Source organism: Diorhabda carinulata, chromosome 4 (assembly GCF_026250575.1).
Source record: "Diorhabda carinulata isolate Delta chromosome 4, icDioCari1.1, whole genome shotgun sequence".
Classification (NCBI taxonomy): domain Eukaryota; kingdom Metazoa; phylum Arthropoda; class Insecta; order Coleoptera; family Chrysomelidae; genus Diorhabda; species Diorhabda carinulata.
In genome coordinates this window covers 10,601,822-10,624,595 of record NC_079463.1, presented here as the reverse complement: position 1 = coordinate 10,624,595, position 22,774 = coordinate 10,601,822, and the positions used below count along the sequence as shown (strand labels likewise).

The window sequence follows — 22,774 nt, the reverse complement described above, 5'->3', positions numbered from 1 at the left end:
TATTATTTATGCTACACATACATTATATTTAAAATATGTTAATTTGCAAATATATATGGAAGTTTAATTGATAGGGTTATTATCTATATGAAATAATACTACTACCTCTCCACCAGCAGACAGAATAATGTTCTAAAGAATGACGCTGATTGGCTGTTTCCCATCACGCTTGAAACCTTTTTCCCATGATATCGCATCTTAAATATTCTTCAAATGATTCCTTTACGAATACAATCGTTTATGTTCAATGTATGGAGTGAACACTACATAGTTCAATGACTATAGTTCGTTCAAAGATGAATTTACATTGATTTATAATGATTTTTGTCTTTATAAAAATGATGCTTGGTATCCCATATTAACGATTCTCGTCAAAAAACTTGTATAAAATAGATCCTGAGTCGAAAACAAGCGATTATTCCTGGCAAAAACCAAATACATCCGAATATGTCGACATACATGTCTTTGTAGGCAGTTGAATAAGGTATCAGTGTTTGAAAGTGTCAAAGTAAGAATTTTTAATCAACAAACAGTTAATTTTACACTCCTTTTCTTACCAACCATCACATTGGCAGTTCGCTATTACTTGTAGGGTATTTGACGAGATTGTCTTCAGTGCTGCCTTTTAGCTAATTATTTCTTCGGTTTTCTCAGGAGCTAAATTTCCCTTTATTTTCATGTTATATTTGCCTTTTGATTAAATTTGCACTACTTGCTGTTATTAGTATGTTAGATCAATTGGTGCAGCATCATTCATTGCGTTAATCTAGTTATAGACTTTTTTGTCCTTGTAATTAATAATTCCCTTAATAGGAAGTAGTTCTCGGTCATTTGATCTATTGGTCCTAATTTCTACGAGTCGAAGAATAATTATTTTCCTATTACAGATAATTATGGAATTCTCATTGATGTCTACATCTTCATTAAGATAATTACTGATTCTATTCTTTGGGTGATTTGAACTACTGAGATCAATATCCTAAGTCAATGGTTTTCCTCTTGCAGATTATTGTGGGACGCTAATTAATGCCTGCACCTTATTCATTTTGTTTATTACTGATTCCCTTCCTTGGGTGATTTGAACTACTGATATTAATTTCCTTCATTCAAAGAATTCTTTTTCTATTATGAGTAATTGTGAGGCTCCTAAAAATGAATTTATTTTTGTAGAATTAATTCCTTGCAAATAGTATTGGGTCAATTGAACTACTGGCTCCAATTTCCTCGTGTCTACAAATAATTATTTTCCTGTTACAGATAATTTTCTGGATTACAAATTCCTTTCTTTGGGTCATTTGAACTATTGACGTTAATTTCCTTAATCTGAATAATAATTATTAATATCCCATTGTGGGGCCCCCATAAATGTTCATGATTTTTTATGTCGAATAATTATTTTCCAAGAGGAGAGAGACCACAATTTTTCTACTCAGTTTAACAGGTTATTCGGTTGGTTATTTGACTCTTCTTTCCCCCGTAACGTTGTCTATACAACTACCAAATATTCTGAAGCTGCTCTGTGTTAGAGAATATTAGAGAGGAGGGAACTTGACAAATTCGGTTCGATACGAAGTGAACTTTTATGTACTTTTTATGCCATAAAAATTTTGAACATTAAAACAAAAAATTATACTGAGACAAATTTTATTTTTAATATTGTAACATCCACAAACATCGGAATCTCTTAATTTCCTCCTTTTATTATTTTAAAATTCCTATCTCAATAACACAGTCACAATATAAAAATAGAATATATCGGTAAACATAAAAGATCACTATAACGCAAATAAGTAATATCATATATACTTTTTATTTTCAACAAATTTAACCCTCTTAAGTATTTTGTCTATGTCAAAAAAGTCACCAATAACTAAAACTTGTATTGTAAGATGATATTATTTAAAATGTTGGATGATACTCATATTGAACATATTTGGTTCTTCGAGCCTTCAATATAGGACTTGAAGAACCAGACACTGTAATTTTGAGTGTTAGAGTTCGTTATGAACAGTAATATCTGCTGAAAATTATATTTTTTCGAGAAACTTAACCATTATTTGGAACCGAAAGAAATGAAACTTTCATATTCACACTCACAATTACACTATTTGGTCCTTCGAGCCATGAACGTTTAGAAGGCTCGAAGGACCAAACAGAGTAATTATGAGCAATAGTTTAGTAAATTTAAATTGATCTTGGACTCGTGAATTGAAATACTGTAAATAAGGACTGTACAGTGAGAGAAACAAAGTGATTATTAGATTAATGTAGTTGAGCATCGGGAGAAATAATTAGACCGAAATGAGAAGAGTTTAAGCTATTAGAGAAACACATTTTATAACCAAAGAAGATACAGGAACTGAAACTGTGATATTCACACTTAAAATTACACTAATCGGTCCTTTAAACCTTCCATAAGTTCAAATTTGGCTCGAAGGACCAAATTGTGTAATATAGAGTTTTAGTGTAGTTACTTTGACTTGATCTTGGACTCATTAATTAAAATCCTGTTTCTAAGCACAATACAGTGAAATATTAAGTAATTATTATGTTAGATGTAGTTGGAAAACATGGGGAGAAATAATTGGACTGAAACCAGAGGAATTTAAACTACTAAAGAAACACATTTCAGAACCAAACGAGATACATCACTCAAAATTACACTATATGGTCCTTCGAGCCTTCTAAACATTCAAATACGGCTCGAAGGACCAAATAATGGCTGTATTAAATAAAATGATTATATTATTGGAAACAAATCAATCCACATTTAATACAAATTAATTACGATTGTAATTTTGTTCATATTTCAATGTTTTTAATTATAAATTGTGCTATAATTCCGCCTATAGTAGCGCTATAAATAAGTTAAGGAAACACATTTTCTTAAATGTATAATCTAATCGATCTAAAAAAAGATATACACGTAATACTGCGGAGATCTCTTCATAACTTCATAGAGCTATAGTTAAATCATCTATTTTATGAGTACGTAAACTCTAAAGTAAATAATTTATATTATTACGGTACCGGAATGTTAAAAAATAGTAAAACCTTTAGGCTTATCATAAAATATGTCAGTTAAGAAAACATATTTTGCTGGGAGGCGTCATTTTCGAAATCGCTCCAAGCATTATTCAGTTCCATAAATATCAGCTTCGCCAAATTCTCATTTTCTGTACCAGTTTGCTAAAAAAAAATTATTAAAATTGGTTTAATACAAAAAGGCAGCATCGAGTCACCATATTTACTCACAAGCCAATACCCTTGGCAGAAAAGGATTCCAAACAGTCCTGTGATGGTCTCATAAGAAAAAATTTTGGAAAAAGGGGCAACGGAAAGAAATAAGACAAGAATTTGCTCTATTTGTTCAATATAAGCCATAGAGTTATATGTAGAGGTCATAAACTGTCAAATTTTCAACTCATTTCCTTCAATATTTTCTTTGTTAGAATTAAAAAAAGGAAAACATTGAGGTTATGGTAAATAGTGTTATGGAGATTTTTATTCAGGAAAATCATATTCTGTTGGTATGTGAAGGACAGTTACAACAAAAACTATAAAAAGATCCTGAAACTGGGAAAGATATTTCATTCCGAATAGGTGACTCGGTTTTTCACAAAATAACGATGAATTTATGGTTCTTAGAGGTGTTTGGTAAAAAAAAAATTTACATCAATATGTGACTTTAGATAAAACCTTAATCAAAACAAAGAGCATATAAGTGGACCGGACCTGATAAAGTCGTCAAAAGCTACCAAAACCGTTACAATTGACTGATAATGGCATTTGTATCATATTTACATTATTTGATTGGAGAAAAAAATCACAAAGAAACAGTTAAAATTGTGCTTCGAGTTGCTTATACATCCATCCTATCTTCCATATCTGATCCCTAGCGACTAATTGGTGTTTCAGAAAGAAAAAAAGGATCCAATATAAGATAAATCAGTTCAAATAGAGGCTTTGGAAAAGTATTTGAATATAAAATTTGGTTAATAACTTGTTTGTCTTTACTAAATCGACGATATATAAATATATAGTGTGTTTAAATGTAACAATATTGAAATAGTTTTACCTTATCTGGATGAACTGCCAAGCAAGCTCGCCTATAAGCTTTTTTAACATCGGCAGGTGAAACAAGTGTATGCATTTCACATTTATTCCACTTTGCACCTTCCCATAAAACGGTGTGCATCGAACATAATAGAGCGCGTATATTATTTTTCCTTCCCTCCGCCTATAAACAAAATTATTGACAGATGCAATCCTCCACAAAAACTTAATTTTTTGGAATGAAACATAATAATAAAAAAAATTGCGTAAATAAGGACTAAAGCTTCTTATATCATTGAAAATTTTTGGAAAAATATAAACAAGGTGATTTAATCTTGAAAATCTTGAAAAAAAATTGACAAACATATACAGGGTGGTCAGAAATTAGCTTATATAATAAAACGTTATATGTATTAATTTTTTTCAAACCCTATTTTTGATATCTACGCTAAAATATTAGGGATATTTTCGTTTGCACCCTACTCAAAATTAAAAAATAATAACAACAATCGAATGGAATTAATTATAAACCCACCCATTCCATAATCTTCATCTTTTCTGGATCTACATAAGCAGCCATCTCCTCTTTTCTCATGGCATTCATAGTTCTAGGAACGTTTTCCTTTTTTCCTGTAAAACTGTAGCCCTGAGATCCCAATAGATCCCCGAAAACATCGTCACTTTTCAGTTTAACCTTTGGTTCGTTGGGTTGATTTTTGTTTAGAGCATCGAAATGTGCACGGTTGTAATCTGCACTGCTCATAGGCGATTTCGCTTGATGTTTGGGCGTTGCGGTATTTGAATTTGATGAGTATACACCGTGTTGGGGTGTTGTCGGTGGTCCTGTATTCGGAGTATGAGATCCACTAGTAGATTGGTAAGTGGTAGACTTGAGGTTTAGGCCTTTTCCTATATTACCTACAACAAGACAAAAATTATCAAATAAATATAGACAAAAATTGAAAAAAGTATCAAACAAAAGCATAATCATACCTGAAGATGGAAAATCAAATACGAAACCAACATATTATTGAATAATATCTATTGTTATCTTCCATTACAAAATTTTTCGTTTTAGGCATTTCTGCTTCACACTTACAAGTTTTCTTGGTTTCCTTTCCATCTATCCATTGAACTCCTTTTCATAGTGAAAATAACTGCTTTTTCTTATCCCGTGGATCATATCCCATGTAAATGGGTTAATTCTGGAACAATTACTTGGAACTATGACCTTCTATCCAGTAAATCCTTCTAGCTTGGTTGTTCTGCTGTTCCAAATCTTTCACCATCATCCCATGTTGTTTGTTTGGACACAAAACTTCTATATCTTCGTCCTAGAGAGCATCGTTTAGTCTTTTGTCTTGGTTGGTCCTCAATAACAATAGTCATAATCATTAGAAGGTTTTCAAATTTGGTTTTGTTCCACCTTTATTGGAATAGATGTGTTTTCACTTCTTTTTTTGATTTTCCATTTTAACACACAGTAGTCTCCTGGAAGTATATATTCTTGGACTTTGGAGTCATCATTTTTTTAGTCCTATTTAAATGATGGTCTTTCATCTATTTCGTCCTGCTCCTTATCTGAATTTAATGTTTAAATCTTTCAACATCATTCGTCGTTACTTATTTGGACTTGAACTATACCTTTCTCATGGAGAGGACCATTTCGTCTGTTGTAAATATATACCATCCATACTTCTAATCTTGGCTGAACCTCAATAATAATGGTAACCATCATCATATGGTCTTCAGTTTTGATCTAGTCCTAGATTTAATAGGATAGATATGTCTTAACATCATCTGTTTCTTCCAGCTTGGTTCTTATGCTATTCCAATCTCGAAACTTGACGGTCTTTTTTATGGGGACGCTTGTTTAACTCCTTATCTTGACTTAGATGATAGTAGTCTCCATTAAGAGAAGATCTTCAATTTTGATTTTGTATAAATTTTTCTAAGATGAATATGTTTTCGCTTCTCATTTTGATTTTCCAGTATTGAGGGCATTCTAACACATAGTAATCTCCTGGAAATCGAGTTTATTGGTGTATGAACACGTCTAAGTCTTCCGCTTTCACTATAGTTTCTTTCATCTTAGTTTTTCTACTATTTCAATGTTTTAGCTTGACATTGATTTCCACCTTTTTTTATTTCTTGTTTGGATGTAGGTTTTCATGGGGAGGCTCGTTTAACCCCATTCCTGTTCCTGATTTCTATTATAATCATCAGTAGGTCTTGGATTTGATCATGAAGTGTCCTAAAAAAAGAGTAGACCTCCAAGAATCTAGATCATCCTTGGACTCATCATCCAGTGTTCCATTTCCTGGTTGGATAGGTAACGGTAGAAGTCCAGTAATTTTGCTGAAAGTTTCTGGATGGATTCTAAAAAAATGATAAGACACATGTTCTTACCTAAGTCAGCAAATGGATCAGTCGATTTCTGTTCTTTTACGTTACTTTGTGGTATGGAATTTTGAGCGGGATTTGAGGAGGTAAAATGATTCCATCCTCCTAATAGATTACTACCATCTCCAGCACCATCTAACGACGCAAAAGGATCGAACATTTTACTGTTATCGTTGACTTCATTATTAACAGGAGCCGAATTGAAAGGGGTGAAATTATTTACTTCATTATCTCCACCTAACTGGCTCAATAAATCAAAATTGGTACTAGGGGATGCAGATATTTCATTAGAATTATTTATTGTGGACGAGGAGTTAAGATTCAACAGATCAACTGCTTCTATTAATATATCTGACTCTATGAGATTTGATTTTGTAACCTGCAAATAAATATTAGATTATTCTTATTTCCTTTATAACCTCTCATATGTCTATACAAGTATGCAATGATCGAATATTCTGAAGCTGCGTTCGAAAAGATTTTATTGAGAAAAAAATTGGTAACAGAATATTTATGGAAGATGAGGATTTAAAAGCAATTTGAGTTCTTATCAGAGATCATCTAAGGACCTTGCTAGAAAGGACAATAGTGACAACAAGTAGCGATTACATATCTAGAAAGAGCAAAGTTATGGTACGATGATTCACCCAGTGAAAATTCCTCTGGAATCCCTAGGTGAAGATTCAATTGGTTCAACAATATATTTGAGGTTAGAAGTCCTGTCCTATATCCTTTGGCTACATAAATAAGCAGTTACCAAGTATTTTGGAGCTGTGTTCGAGAAGATTATTATGAAAAGAACATTGGTAACAAAATATTAATGGAGGATCTCGAAAGATAGAGATTTAGAAACAATTTGCATTATTAATAGTGGAGATCCTCTGAGCAATTCGCTAGAAAGGACAATAGTGACAAGTAGCGATTACATATCTAGGAACACCAAATGGTGTAAGACAGATACTGAATACATTACAGATAGTGGTTACGTCGTTCTAGTATAGAAAGGTACCAAGGAAAATGATGGTAAGATGATCTACTTTCCTCTGGAATCACTAGGTGAAAATTAAATTAGGTTTGAAACATATTTGAGGTTAGACATCCTATTAGTGGTACGCAATCATTCCAGAAGGGTAGATTATAAGTAAGGAGTAGTTTTCTTAATTATTTTGTCGTGTAACTTATTTTTTGTTCATATAAATATGCAGTTATTGAAGTATTTTCGAAAATGTCCCATTAATTCAAAATTATATTATATAATTCAAAGAGAATTCTCGAAATTGAGGGGAGGGGTTTAAGACAAAAAGATAAAAAAAAGATTTTTAATAGCTGGAGGAAAGAAAATAAAAAAAATGGCGATCGTATTGAAGAAAACAGTGGGGTATCGCTATAGAAAATGGTATTTCTACTTCATTTTGATTCCCTAGATGACTTTTTCACATCAACTTCGTTATACTATAAATAAATACACCTACTACTTGTTCTAAATCAGAAGATTCTTGATTATCTTGTAAAACATTCGTTGAAGGAGGTGGTGGTCTGGACGGTCTTTCCGGTGGCCTCTTTTGTGGCATTTCCGGTTTCTTAATAGTAGCAGGCGTACTAACTACAAAAATATTATCATTTAATCACGTTTTACATTAAAATTTGACAGCTTTAAAATAATTATAACGATAACACACCAAAATTATCTATAGTTTCTCCTTGTTCTAATTGAGATGTAAACATTGTATCGACAACACGTATAGTTTGATCAGTTAGCCAAGGAGCCGGTTGTGAAGGTTTCCTTTCTGTATCAGTGACGAAAACATTCAGATTAACCATAAATTTATCTTGAAAGTGATCTTGACCTTCGGCTAAATCATCTAAATCAGACCTATAATAAAATATTTATCAATTATTATAATTTATGTTAACCCGTATAAAAAACCTCTCTTTTTGTATCGAACAGTTTATTGTCTAAATAAAAAGAACTTACTTTGTAAACCTCAAACATGTATCCTCTTCGGGTATATACCCAGTGTGAAATTGTATCTGAAATATTTTAATACCGGTCGCTTTACCCTGTGTCATTACACCACCTAATATATTCCTAGCGTGGTAAACTATCACACAAACATCCCCACACACCGTGGCGTTTATAGGAAGAAGACACTAGAACCAGAAATATTAATTTTGGAGGAACAATTTTCACAATACAATCAGCATACCTTTCCTTCGGTTATATTGAACAGTCTCATTCTTTCATAGTCTTGTAACGTGGATAAAATACATCTATTCTCGCTATAAACTTCTACGTAAGGCCTACAACCATCTCTGAAACAAATAAATTGTCAAAAAATTTAAGCTAATCACTGAAAAGTCATCTAGAACGTCACTGTTTATTTTGGTAGTTTTAATGCACAAACGGCAGTGTCTAAATGTTTATTAACAAACACTGAAATGTCAATATATATTAACTCAAATCATTCCTTGTTGCTTGTTTGGTATATGCCATCCATGCTTCTTCTAATCTTATCGGAACCTCAATAATAGTGGTAACAACTATCATCAAATGGTCTGTGGATGTGATATTGTCTCATATGTTTGTGTCTTCGCTTCTTGTTCCGACGTTTCAGTACTCATATGAACACATCAAAGTCTTCTTCTAATATAGTGTCCCAGTAACTCAAAATGATGTATTTCTTCAGTTACATTCAGTAGTTTCCTTCCAGCTTGGATGTATAGCTATTCCATTATCTGGACTCGCCGTTTAAATATTTCCACGACATTCCTTATTGCTTGTTTTCTTACAAGACTTCTTCATTTGATTCATGGAGAAGACTATTTGGTCTTTTGTAGATATTTACCATACATGCTTCTTCTAATCTATATGGACTACATTTAAATATTTCCACAACATTCCTTATTGCTTGTTTTCTTACAAGACTTCTTCATTTGATTCATGGAGAAGACTATTTGGTCTTTTGTAGATATATACCATACATGCTTCTTCTAATCTATATGGACTACATTTAAATATTTCCACAACATTCTTTGTTTCTTGTTTCAATACAAGACTTCTTTATGTTCCTCCCGGAGAAGACCATTTGGTCTTTTGAAGGTATATATCATCCATACTTCTTCTAATCTTTGGTGATAGTGGTAACCATTATCAGAAAGTCTTTCCTTTCAACTTTACTAGGATAGATTTGTCTGTCTTCACTTGTATTAACTTTATTTGATTCCTTCCAGCTTGTTTGTATACTAACCCAGAAGCATTTTAGTAAACAATTTATCATCTTCGGATACTGTACTAGACTACACTAATAGTTTCAGTATTCAGGGAGTCATTTACAGTGCCATCCAAAGGATCCACTGCGGTGATTCCCAAAGTGGGGGTTACCTCAAGGAACCGTTGGACCTTGACGACCCAGCGACCGCCCATCCTCTGGTGCGCCTATGTGGACATGAGGAAGAACACCAAAGCTAAGGACGGCTGTCGCGAACAATGTTAGCGGGAAACTTGGCAAAATTCCAAGGTCTCTTACAAGAGCAGGGACCATGACTCTGAGCAAACTGAGACCACGGAATCCACTACCCCCAAAGCATCGGTTTCTACCGATGTCGAGGCTCTAGCCGGTGCTTTTGGCAACATCGGTGGTGCGGAGAAAAAATAGAAGGAAGACCAAGGCTACAAAACCAAGCCCTCTTCATTTGGTTAGAAATCATACCTTAATATGTCAAAAGGTCCAAGCCAAAGCGCCTGGTCTGCTTTTCAAACGGCCTGTTAAGTGGGGCCTATGTTCCTTAATGGCTCTTGGTCGCCCACAATTCTACTATGGATCCACAGAAAACTCAATTCAACATTTCATGTTTTTCCACGAGATTTGAGAATATTGCGGAGATATATCTGCAAGGGGTCTACTGAAAACAGCAATATATGAGGGAAAAAAGTTTGGGAACTTCTTGTCTACCGTGTCCTTGGGTTCAAGATACTCAGAAGGAGTAATTTCTTGATCTTGTGGTTTTAGCAACTTTAAAGCTATAGTTAGAACAGGCTATGGTAACAATATCAACGTTTCATCTTTGTTCATGGATATATCTTACCGATACATTGCTTCATCGACTGTTAATGGTGATATATCCATCGCAATACTATTTCTTTGTTTGTGTGGGGATATTTTTTATTTATTTATTCCACAAAAAATTTATATTTAGTATTCCAACAAGGAAATATAAAACAAGTTACTTTGGATCTATCTATTTGAAATGTTGGACAGTTCTCCCTCAAACACTTCAAAGAACAATTTAATTTTAATGATTTCATGTCCCAAACTGTCTTGGAATGCCTTAACTGTAGATAGCAGATAAGGTTCATATATAGAGAAGGATGTACTAAGGTTTAGATATGATATAATTGAAGTATTTTGATTATATTTCCCTCCAACAACGTTTTTTTCCTCACTCAGTTATATTGAATTTTGCTGAACATAAAAGTGAGGTTATTAAAATCTTATAAAACACAGAGCTTTTCCATATATTTATAAAACTCACCTAATTTTCGTAAACAAAGGTATGGGTTGCATTTGTAGGGAAACTAAAGTAACAGGATTATAATGCGGATACAGTGGTGGTTCCTTCACAATATCCGCTAAATAGTAGAGGTACCGTAGCTCTGATGGTCTCATATTGGGAGGACATCGTTTAACGGCGAACATTTGAAGAGCATCTTCTGGTACTTGGAAAAGCCCCGCATAAATAAGCAACGCACAAACAAGTGTTGCGGAAGTTGCTTTTCCATCCTAAAAAATTCAAATAATAAAATAAATTAAAACAATGATTTTTTTTTTCATATTAAACCACAAAATTTTAGCATCTTTGGTAACCAATAGATTACTTTCAGTCTTCAATTGATATCTTGGTCATCAAAACTTTCTCTATGCAGTGTAATAGTGAGTTGCGGTAGTAAATATAGTGGTTAGTATGATTATTTCTAACATTTCCATTTAAATATGAAGGTACATTGACAATAAGGTGATTTGAGAAAAAACCCAAGTCTGGACAATACTTATTGGAAGGCAGTAGCAAGCTAAAGACAGTATTCTACCTAGTACTGCATTTCTATGGATACGAAGAAGAATAAATGCTGATAGCATCCTGACCCAATGTAAATAAGAAAATAAAAATTTGTCATTTTGCTTCAAAAATTTTTTTTGAAAAGAATACTCAAAATAATTGTACCTCAATAAGAACAAATAAATATGAATCATCTGAATTTGAAGGAAATTATGAGACTGGAAAAGCCATTTAGTAACAAATGGGGAGATCAAGAAAGCAGCAGTAGAACAAATAAATGATACATGGACAAAAAAATGAATAAATGGAGCTGTAGAGGAGAAGATGGTGGATAGAATGAGGACCTGTAACTTATCTGATAACTGTAAAGTAGAAACGAGAATCATTTTTAGTAATTCACAAATTAAATGGTGCCAAATTATTATTTACTTACCATACAGTGGATAACAACAACATTCCTGCTATCTCCTGCTAAATACTGATAAATATCTTCGCACAATTGGTACATGGAATTTAATAAAGGTGCCCGGAACGTTTCTGGATAAGCAAACGAACAATCCACTATTCGAGCTTCCCCAAATTTCGAATGGTACTGCTTATTGGTTAAATTATAAATGGAATATTTGAAATTTGGATGCCTGGAATCTAAAAATAATCTAACGTCTTCGATATGATTAGTTTTGTAGGTAGATTCGAATCCTTCGGATGGATAGGGCATTACTATTATCCTGGAACTTATGTAATGGATATCCAGATCGGTTCTTCCCATACTTCTAAAAATTTAGTTACTTTATTTAGGAGAAAAAAAAATTAATAAAAAAAATATCTTACTGTTGTACTGTAGCCATCATTTTACTACTTGTATCTTTAAGGTTTTTCAGAAAACTCCCAGCTCCTCCTTTAAGTGAGGAAAACAATCCCGACTGTTTATTTTCAACCGGTCTTTGTGGAGGCGGTATATTATGCCGTTGAGAAGGGGGAGTGAGCTTGGAAGGAACCTAAAATGTTTGGGTGTCTTTTTAAAACCAATCTCAGTACGATTCATACAATTTTAACTAGGATTACTATGTAGTCTACGAGCTACATAGTACCATTACACTGTACTGATGAGACCCAAATAATTGCGTTCATCAGATTTCAAAATTAGTATTTTTGAAGCATAGTTGATAAAAAGAGTCATCTAAAATATATTAGACGCACATAGCTGAAATATATACAGTGTGAAAAGCAAAATAGAATAAATGAATAATTTAGATGAAATAGTTATGATTGAATTTACTTGATGCAAAAAATGGGAGATGTACTTGTCATTTAAAGATGAGTTGAGGTAGGGATAATATTTTCACTTAGGGATTTTTCATAATTACTTTCCACACTATATAAAAATGTATAAAATTTAAAAAACAAATCAATATTACAATAAATCAATTTTATACTTTAAAATGCAAGATTAAAATTATAAATCACGTTAAAGAGGTATATAAAATCGTTTTATATAAAGCGTGTCCCATTTATTTTGTTGAGTTTAGTTTCCACAATAGTGTGAGGGTAATTTTTGACAAAAAAATGTAATTTCCCAATAAAATATACAGTATGTAGTATTAAAAATGAAACATATCTATTTTCACTTTGTAATTTTGAATAATTACTTTCCACACTGTATAAAAGAGCTGGAAAGTACAAAACAAATCAATATTAAAATAAATCAATTTTATACTTTGAATTCAAGGTTTGCCCATACAAAATTATACATCTCATTACAGAGATATATAAAAACGTTTTATATACAGTGAGTCTCAATTCAGTTCTCACTATTTAAAATGAAAACATCACCATGTTCTCATTATTTGAATCTTTATAATGGGTGATGAACCTAATTTTCAATTGAAATTTATACATAACAGATTATAACATATCTTTCACACTTTTTTTTTGAAATTTTAAACAAAAGTTAATGTAGATTCGTCATTAAAGACCTACATTTCACGACAAATACTACATTATAATGATTAATAACAGACTCAAATGTATCGCATGAAGTTAATGAGACTACTACAACAATCAATTAACAGTATTTTTCACTACCACCTCGTACTTTACACAAAGAAATAATGAAGAATCGTTCGCTTACTTGTTGATTAGAATAAGTTTTTGCTGCTTGGACTACTGGAGGAGCAGGTCTAGTCGGAGGTACTTTTGAGTTGTCATTAGGAGGCATGTCAAAAAAGGATGATTGGGGTTCCGGAATTTTTTGTTGTGGTATAGATAAAATTAAAGGTGCTTTGAGGTCGTATTGATTCGATTCTGCTATAGCTGCTAACATTTCCAGTACACATGTTATCGATATCCTTTGCTGGGGATTGGCTTGCAAACATCCTCCTATTTTAAAAATTTATACAATAAAAAGGAGATACGTAAAGAAAAATACACAAAAAAGATTATCAACCACATATTAATACTTACTAATTATTTCATGGAAACAAGAAAAAGTGGGATCTTGAGGGATGGTATAATTGGCATTAATTATTCTAAGTTTTGCGCTGTCCTCAAAGGGGTGACGCATATAACAGAGCGTATATAAAATGCATCCCAACGCCCATACATCGACTGGAGTACCAACAAAATAATTATTCCAAGTGTCAACAATTTCTGGAGCTCTATACATCGGAGTAGTGAACTTCGCCATCTAAAATGTTTAACTTACATATATAATTTGAGCATAACAAAAAAAAATTTTCTATATTCGTCATGTAAGTACGATAATAGGATCTATGGTGTCCCATTTTTTTGCTGTGACACTGGGGATCTCTCCTCTTAGAAAATTCAGAACATATGAAATGGCTCTAACTGCCAGATATCTTTATTTTCTATTTCATAACCTGCCAAGTGTAACACTTTCTTTTGTCCTTTACATAATAGAATCTCAATGTTTTATCACAGAAAAGTATGTGAGTACCCCGACAAGTCTCCCATTAGTAGGACTCTCATTAGTAGTTATAGGTTCCTTTTGGTTACGTTGGAGACATTCAACAGATATTCTCTGGTTATAGCTTCCCAGGAGTGTTTTGCCTGTCTCAATCCCTGTAGATTATCCCAGTACCCCTATGTACCTTCTCTATTGTTCTCTAAGTGATACCACAAAAGGTTTTAGGTCCTATGAAGAGTTTGTCTGCTATTTAGTTTCCCTATATTATGGTGTGATTTGTAATGCATTGGAGGGTAGATATATTCTTCTTACTTAGCTTGCTCAGGAATTCCCAAGGAAGTTTAGTTTTTATAACTTTGGAGCTTATAGCTCTAATGGCTTCTTGACTATTGAACTAGATGTTTATCTCATGTTTGGGATAATTTCTGGTTGGGTACCTTACCCAGGCTTTCAGTGTTTGGTACACTCCTATTCCAATTTTGGAGCCTAACGTCGTCATAGAACCTTTTTGTTAAGAAAGAAACAACTATAGATGTAATTATTTTTATAATTCAATATCACTGTAATCAAAATCAAAATAACAAAAAAAAATGTATCATTATTAAGTTCTTTTTAGTTAGATGCCACATAATATAGGGAAAAATATTATAAAGTTCTGAAGTGAACTATTCCTTAATTTCTTGGTATATATCCTGTATTTGGTAACAAAATTAATATATTATTGAAATTTAAATAAAAAGTATTACCTGTTCCTCGAGGTTGGCGTGATGGTTGGCTGTCCATGAAATATCAGGTCTAAATACATCAGTTGTAGCAGATCCAAAATCACATAATTTAATTGTACTTTCGGCGCTTATCAAAAGATTTTCTATTTTTAAATCTCTGTGTATGATAGGAGGATTCTGGGAATGAAGATGTGCAACAGCCTTGCACGTTTGATAAAAGATTTTTGTTATCGTCTCAACATCAAAAGCAGACGAACGTGATTTTAGAATATCTACTAAAGAACCTCCTGGAATTTTAATAATCAAAAAAATATATAAATAATTGTTCAATTCAACTAACATACCAGGGCATAATTCGGTCACTAATAAAAATTCAAATTGTCCGTGTTGTGTTTGAGATTTATCGATATAAGAAGCAAAAAGATACTGAATTATATGTGGATGGCCTGATATTTTTTTTAATATGTTTATTTCTTTAATAATGTTATTTTTACTTTCTTCGTCGGCAGCCAATAATCTCTAAAACACTCAAAATATAAAAATAATGTCAAACACTCAAAATAGAAGTGAATTTAAAGAAATTACAGACAATACCTTTAAAGCGTAGTCTTTTCCAGTTGCAGTATCTTGAGCTACAAAAACAATTGCAAATCCTCCTAAAATATTATTAATTTATCAAAAATATTAAAAATCAATAGTAAAAAGTACCTTCGGCAATCACTTTTTTTATTTTCAATTGTACGTTAGAAATTTCAATAGTATGTCCTACAAAACTATTTTCGTTTTGTCCATTAGTAGGACTGCTGAAATATTCAAATGCCGATTTAAATAGTTCACTCATTGTTCTTTAAAAATTCATAATTCCTGATAAAAATAATTTAACAGATTTTTCTACCTCCTACTATCAATGTTAATGTCACTTTTGCGTAAGTCAACAGTCACCGCAATCACAGAACCTTACGTAAGAACAAAGTATAGCAACAAAATAATCGTTAAGCTGCATTTATACTATGCGATACGGGAAGAAAAAGGAAAAAAAAAAAAATTTGTTGTTTATTAATTCTATGCAATTTGTTGTTTTGTTGTCTTACTCATATAATTTTTATCCAATTGAATGCCCATAATAGACGGGAAAACATAGATATTGAAAGAGCACTGTGAAATCATATACGCGAAATCAGAGGGATAATCCAATTTGCAGCTGGCTGTAAATCGAGCGAAATAACTCGATATCAGCTTTACGGAAGAACAGCCACTGGATGTCTTGGTGACTGGGGCCATCGTGCGGTCACATCTAATACATCAAATACAATCTATTAACTTTCAATAAATATTTGTGCCTACCAATAAATATTATTTAAGTATTAATCAATATATGTAAGTCTCAAATAAAATAATTTATTAACAACTCATTATTTTTAAAACGACGTATTCATGATGCTTCCTGAAAATTAGCTTTTGCGTGCCTTCAACAAAATTTCATCAGAAAAGACTTACGTAGCTTCGCTCTCACCTTCTTCTTTCCGTCACGTCGGTCAGCGTAGTATCTGAACTTATCCCCTCTCTTGGTCGAGCTATATGGTTATGGAAGTTCCCTTAATTGATCGATTTTTTATCTTATTAAAAAAAATCGACTGCATTGCATCTCTTAAAAACTCACCGCCTCTTCCGATTCGCGTCGCGTGTAGATGGTGCTTAAGAGAGAATTATAAAACCAAGTTACTAGCAATTTTAAGGGTTATTATTTTGATCTGAAGCGAGTTTTTATTATAATATATTTATATTAATCCTTATGTTTATTTCATGAAAGAGGATAATCACTTCTAATAAAAAATAAACATTTTAAACAATAGTGACAAACTGTCATCGAAATTTTGTAATGTCAAAAGAGAGAGATAATAAATGGTTAATCGATAATGTTAGATTGATTAACGATTTTTCAAAAATTACGTTTTAGAACAAGAAAATTCATAAAATGGACTTCTTCAATTAGAGTTCACTATGTCTTCGGAGCCCATTCAGTTAAAACCAGTTTTGAAAAAACATGGGCAAGTGATAATAGAAGATACACCATCCCTTATGTTTTGCAAACCTAAGTTAATACCACTGAAAAGTTTTACTTTGGAAAAATTAGAAAAAACACAACAAGAAGCGCAAAAAGCTCGAGAAAAAGACCCAAAAGAGTAAATGTTAAACCATGAGCTACTCACCGTTAATATCTACGATAATATTGTCGTTTCTATTGGCATCTACACTGTTATATCGTTACGGGAATTGGTTCAGACATCGCATATTCGTAACGTTAATTGTGTTATTAGCTTGGTATTGTAGTTTCTTGATTATATTCGTATTACCACTTGATGTGATATCTGTACGTAAATAATTACAATATCCAGTACACAGATTATTTATATTATTTTTAGACAGTATATCGACAATGTAAAGAAGAGAGGATAAATAATATAACAGAAATACAAAATTCGTCGTTAATATTTAATAATGGTTTCAATAATGCTTGTGAACCACCATGGACTAATTTACCAGAAAGAGTTTTTACTAATTTGTGGCATACTGTCTATTGGAGCACACAATTATTAACATGGTAAGTAAAAACTCCACAAACGTAATGTTTTTTCAATGTTTATTTAATAAAAATTTAAATTCACAATTCTATAGGTTATTTTGTTAATGAGATGAGATGAGACCCCTCCAGTAAGATCTCCACACCCCATGTTAGGTCTTTTGGCCATTTTCTCTTTAGTCTCCTGTCGTCTCTTCCTTGCGCCAATGTTTGGAGTAGGGGATTAACATGTAATTCCAGCCTTTAGCTTTATTGTATTGTTTCTTGTACCGTTACAATTAGAAGGTCTTCAGGTATCATGCAATACAGATAGGAATGATGACGGTCTTGTACAATAAGATTTTATTTTCTAACGGCATTTGTAATTTTCTGTGTAAGAACCAATTATCTCATTTTAAGGTTTATTAGTATGAGCTCCTTTTTAATGCGTCCTTTCCAGTTTAATTTAGCATCAAGGTGTATTCCTAGATATTTAATGCTAGTTGATAGAGCTTCTCATTGTTAATGTATATTGGAGGAAATTTTTCTTTTTTTCTTAGTGTAAAAGTTGTGTGTTGTGATTTGCTTTATTTTATTCTCTTTGTTTATTATATATATATATATATATATATATATATATATATATATATATATATATATATATATATATATATATATATATAATATTTATTTCCAGGTTGGTTATGCCAATTATGCAATCTTATATTAAAGCTGGGGATTTTTCAGTACGTGGGAAATTAAAATCAGCTCTAATAGATAACGCTATATATTATGGATCATATCTATTAATTTGTGGGGTGTTATTAGTGTATTTAGCACTTAAACCAGGTATTGACTTAGATTGGTAAGTTTTGATTTATATTTTACCTTCAATTCATATTTAGAGCTGTTATCTGTGTTTATAATAAGACAAAATGTATTAAACCTTATTAAATATGAATTTTATTAAAAACAATAATTTTATTGGAAAAAAACACCCCTACACATTCTGTTAATCTCTTTTAGGTCTAAATTAAAAGCGATAGCATCTTCAGCTAGTAATACTTGGGGTTTATTCTTACTTGTGTTATTATTAGGATACGCTTTAGTAGAAGTACCAAGAAAACTTTGGAATAAGTCTAATCATAGTTTGATATTGACAGAATCGTATTTTAAAGTAGCGAAATTGAGTTCTGATAGATGCGAAGCTGAAGAAACCGTCGATGATGTTTTAGAGGTATTTTAAATACTTGTGGATTTTAATCGGGTTGGATAATTCAATTTAATTGCAGTCTTTGCAAGCGGTATCTTTGGTTGTGAGACCTGGTCATCCGTTTTACGTATATTTGGAAACAATTTTACAAAAAGTCCCTGTAGAATTACAGGATAGAATGAAGAGAAGGCAGTTGCCGGATGATACGCCTACAGATATACCAAGTGAAAAAGCGCTTATTCGACTTCACAAACAAGTGAGTCTTTGTTAACTAGCTCTACCTTTATATCTTCTTGATTTTTACATCATCTATTCTGCATTTGACCTTTTTCTTCATCCCTACCTGTAACTTTTCTTTTTTTATTTGATTTCTATCATATTTTGTAATTTATTTAATATATAACACCTGAGAGCCTAGTCACCTTCATAACATATTATACAGTCAATAATCTACTTTTCTTTTATTTTTATGCTTAGGCTTAGGCTCAGAGGGGCTTCTTAAGGACCAAATAATAGTAAAAAAATACAGAAATACTGCATAAATTTCTGGAACTTTATATATCACTCAATTAAGTTGCACGAATTTATTTGTTTCTTTTAAAAGACTATGGAATCTTGTATACTGAGAACGTTTTTTTTTAATGGAATCTTGAAAGACAGCCCCGATTTTTGAATATCTGGTGTTTTTTTTTAAACAAAATTTCTTTTTTTTTTTTCATTATACTATAGTTTTATTTTCCAGTCTATAAAATCTTTACAAGTTTTACAACGTACCGAAACCCAATGGAATTTGATGGTTGAAAAAATTTTCGAATTGGAAGATACTTTAAAAAATCAAATATCCCGAGAAAGGGTATTTAAAAGAACGTTCGAAAGGCGACATAATTGGTTTAGAAAATATATTTATACATCGAAAATTGAATGGTATTGGAGGTGTCTTTTATATTGTTATACCCAGAAGGTTTTAGCTATTTTAGCCGGTCTATTATCAATATGTGTAGTATGGTCGGAAGTGACTTTTTTTAACGTCTACCCTCCTCTATCAATTTTTGCAGTAGTTGTGAATGTTGCTAAAAGGAATTACGACTATTTCACCATTGAGGTAGGTAAATATTTCATATCATATAGGGTGGTTCAGCGTTAACTAGTCTAGTTCTATTAATGTGGATAAAAACTTCAAATTTGAATCAATTTATTTTGAAAAACTGCTTCACCAATGTGAGGCTTTAATTTGTTCTGTTCATTTCAAGAAGAACCAGAAGTCATAAATCTGGTTATTAATGTGGATAGAAATATCAAATTTGAATTAATTTCTTTCGAAATACTTCTCTAAGGTTTCTTATTTTTAAATAAATGGCTTTTATTTGCTCTATTGAGACCTTAATAGTGTCAAAATGTTTCATGGTGCTAAATCTAGTTATTAATATGAATAGAAACATCAAATTTTAATTAATTTTCTTCAAAATACTGCCCTCCAATATTGAATACATTACTGGACTCTTTTCTCATAAGTTTCTTTCTAAATAGCTTTCATTTATTGTATTGTGGTCTTCATAGGGTCGAAACGTTTTCTTTTTAGCACATTTTTAATTGGAAAAGCCAAAAGTCACATGGTACTAAATAGTTATTAATGTGGATAAAATAATCAAATTTGAATTAATTTCCCTCAAAATACTGCCCCCAATGTTGAACCCATTACTGGATTCATTTCTCACAAGTTTTTTTCCTTCATTTGTTCTATCGTGGCTTCAATAGTGGCAAAATGTTTTTTTAGCACATTTTTAATTAGCCAAAAGTCACATTGTATTGAATCTGGTTATTAATGCGGATGTAAATACACAGGAAGACTTTTTGCGCTTTGTTGTGTGGCATGACTCATTGTTCAAGTCTCTTTCTTTCATCATTTTGCAAAGTCCATTAATAGTGAATTTGATTTTGGAACAAACAATTGTGTCATTTTTACACATTTTCATTTACTTTTGACGTCCCGACCTTTCGTCCTGTTAATATGATTAATTTCCACTTTTAGACGGGGTGATACATACTGGCACTTTTTCAATTTAAAACAAATTGTTGTTAAAATCTTGTTCAAGATCCATGGGGACCGGGAATGGATCAAATTGTCTCAACACATGAAATTATGAGACTTATTATTCGAACTAGCTGCTATAAATATTGTTTCACTGTATTTCTTGATGTCACCTCGTAGTTATAGACAAGATTATCAAAAATATGTGATATTATATAGCATCATTTTTTTTAAGGTTTTTTCGACTATAATAATTTTGTACTTATGCTACTGTGCTTTTTCTACTGTACTTAAAATCAAAGTTCTCAATTTATATTACCTTGCCCCACATCATCAAACAAATGAATACAGTTTGATATTTTCTGGTATGATGTTAAGTCGATTAACTCCACCGCTTTGCCTAAACTTCCTCGGTCTAATCCATATGGATAGCCACGTGATAAAAAGTCAAATTATGGAGACATCTTACACGCAGGTGAGTTTTTTGTGAGAAAAATTTTTATTAATATAATTTAATCTAATATTAACTAGTTGTTATTTCATACAGTGAATCATGAACCACTATTCACTAGTGATTAATTTATATATTTAAGAATAGTTATTATTATACTACTTTTTATTAACCTTGTTTAATTGTTAGGACCCTGTATAATAAAAATGGTGCATTAATTTTTATTTAATGAAAAAATAGTTTTCAAAAATTGTATATGGGGATTAAATTGCTATTTAACATTACGGTTTCTAAAATTTGATTATTTTCAGATTATGGGTCATATGGATGTCATTGGTATAATATCTCATGGTTTCAATATCTATTTCCCCATGGCTATACTCCTATTCTGCTTAGCAACTTACTTTAGCTTAGGATCCAGGCTTCTATCAATGATCGGTTTCCATCAATTCATCGGTGATGATGAAATGACTACAGATTTAGTTGAAGAGGGTAGAGAATTAATAAAAAGAGGTTTGTATCATTTCAAAAATAAATTACCTGGAAAATTAGAATATAACTTTCTAGAAAAACGTAAGAGACAAAGATTAGAAGAATCGTTTAATTCAAAGAGAGATTACCTTGAAAGATTCCCTACTGCAGGTAGATTCAGGCAATCGAGGAATGGTAATGAATCAAGTGAGTTTTCTTTTTGTTCGTGATGTAGATATATCCTAATTTTCAATCTTTTAGCACGTCAAACTGAGGAAGTGGAAACCAATCGTTCAATCCTAAAAGATGCCCACGCCTTAAATTCCTATAACGGTACTAGATTTACATCAGAACTAGATACGAGGTTGCTACCGAATGAAGAAGATATAGATGAACGTTTCGGTGCTAGTACCAGTATCAATAAAAGGGAATCCAATGAGTTGGAACCCAGATTTTCTGATCAGATAGATGCTTTTTATAGGAACAGAGTGGGTAAACCCCCGAGGGGTATTTTCGATGATGTTTAATAAAAATAATTATGGTTTTATAGATAGAATTGTTACCAAAACTGTTGTCTTAGTGCAAGTAAATGTTAACACATTTAACTTATTTACACCTAAAATAAAATTGATTAAATTGTTTATATAGATTATCTACTTTTTTTTAAGTTTCCAGTTTTATAATATAGTTGAAAACCCCATTAACGAATGATTCTTCAATTTTTAGAAAAGTAACAGAAAAAATAAAGAAATTTGATTATTTATTGGATATAAGTTGTTTTTAGAGAAGAGTTGATAGTATATAAGATTAGTGTATCTTCTAATTCCAGTCTTTGGAGGTTTAATTCATGATCTTAATGATAAAACATTTCGAGTTGGATTATTT

General features: G+C 31.8%; 2 protein-coding genes across 2 annotated transcripts; one reads left to right on the top strand and one right to left on the bottom strand.

Annotated features, from left to right (window-relative positions):
* Positions 1 to 1,627: 1,627 nt before the first annotated feature.
* Positions 1,628 to 16,698, bottom strand: LOC130893434 (cyclin-G-associated kinase). The gene is made up of 17 exons (XM_057799539.1): positions 15,874 to 16,698; positions 15,760 to 15,821; positions 15,510 to 15,684; positions 15,187 to 15,452; positions 13,978 to 14,200; positions 13,646 to 13,893; positions 12,346 to 12,512; positions 11,948 to 12,287; positions 10,993 to 11,240; positions 8,667 to 8,772; positions 8,435 to 8,610; positions 8,139 to 8,332; positions 7,932 to 8,062; positions 6,466 to 6,838; positions 4,592 to 4,974; positions 4,079 to 4,240; positions 1,628 to 3,189 (listed from the first exon to the last, which is right to left on the bottom strand). Exons 1-17 carry the CDS (start codon positions 16,004 to 16,006, stop codon positions 3,082 to 3,084), a joined length of 3,495 nt encoding a protein of 1,164 aa, XP_057655522.1. The 5' UTR covers positions 16,007 to 16,698; the 3' UTR covers positions 1,628 to 3,081.
* Positions 16,699 to 17,040: 342 nt separating this feature from the next.
* Positions 17,041 to 22,530, top strand: LOC130893435 (LMBR1 domain-containing protein 2 homolog). Its single transcript, XM_057799540.1, has 10 exons — positions 17,041 to 17,536; positions 17,589 to 17,767; positions 18,423 to 18,590; positions 18,752 to 18,962; positions 19,018 to 19,194; positions 19,681 to 20,040; positions 21,203 to 21,442; positions 21,730 to 21,931; positions 21,986 to 22,096; positions 22,151 to 22,530. Exons 1-10 carry the CDS (start codon positions 17,363 to 17,365, stop codon positions 22,414 to 22,416), a joined length of 2,088 nt encoding a protein of 695 aa, XP_057655523.1. The 5' UTR covers positions 17,041 to 17,362; the 3' UTR covers positions 22,417 to 22,530.
* The last annotated feature ends 244 nt before the right edge of the window (positions 22,531 to 22,774 follow it).

Excerpts from the sequence above, each read along its gene's own strand:
- LOC130893434 (XM_057799539.1), bottom strand. The coding sequence starts at position 16,006 with ATGAGTGAACTATTTAAATCGGCATTTGAATATTTCAGCAGTCCTACT. Across the intron at positions 11,241-11,947 it reads TTGTTGTTATCCACTGTATG|GATGGAAAAGCAACTTCCGC; the intron begins GTAAGTAAATAA and ends TGAATTTTTTAG. Across the intron at positions 3,190-4,078 it reads TGGCAGTTCATCCAGATAAG|CAAACTGGTACAGAAAATGA; the intron begins GTAAAACTATTT and ends ATTTTTTTTTAG.
- LOC130893435 (XM_057799540.1), top strand. The coding sequence starts at position 17,363 with ATGAGCTACTCACCGTTAATATCTACGATAATATTGTCGTTTCTATTG. Across the intron at positions 19,195-19,680 it reads TTATTCGACTTCACAAACAA|TCTATAAAATCTTTACAAGT; the intron begins GTGAGTCTTTGT and ends TTTATTTTCCAG. Across the intron at positions 21,932-21,985 it reads TAGAGAATTAATAAAAAGAG|AAAAACGTAAGAGACAAAGA; the intron begins GTTTGTATCATT and ends ATAACTTTCTAG.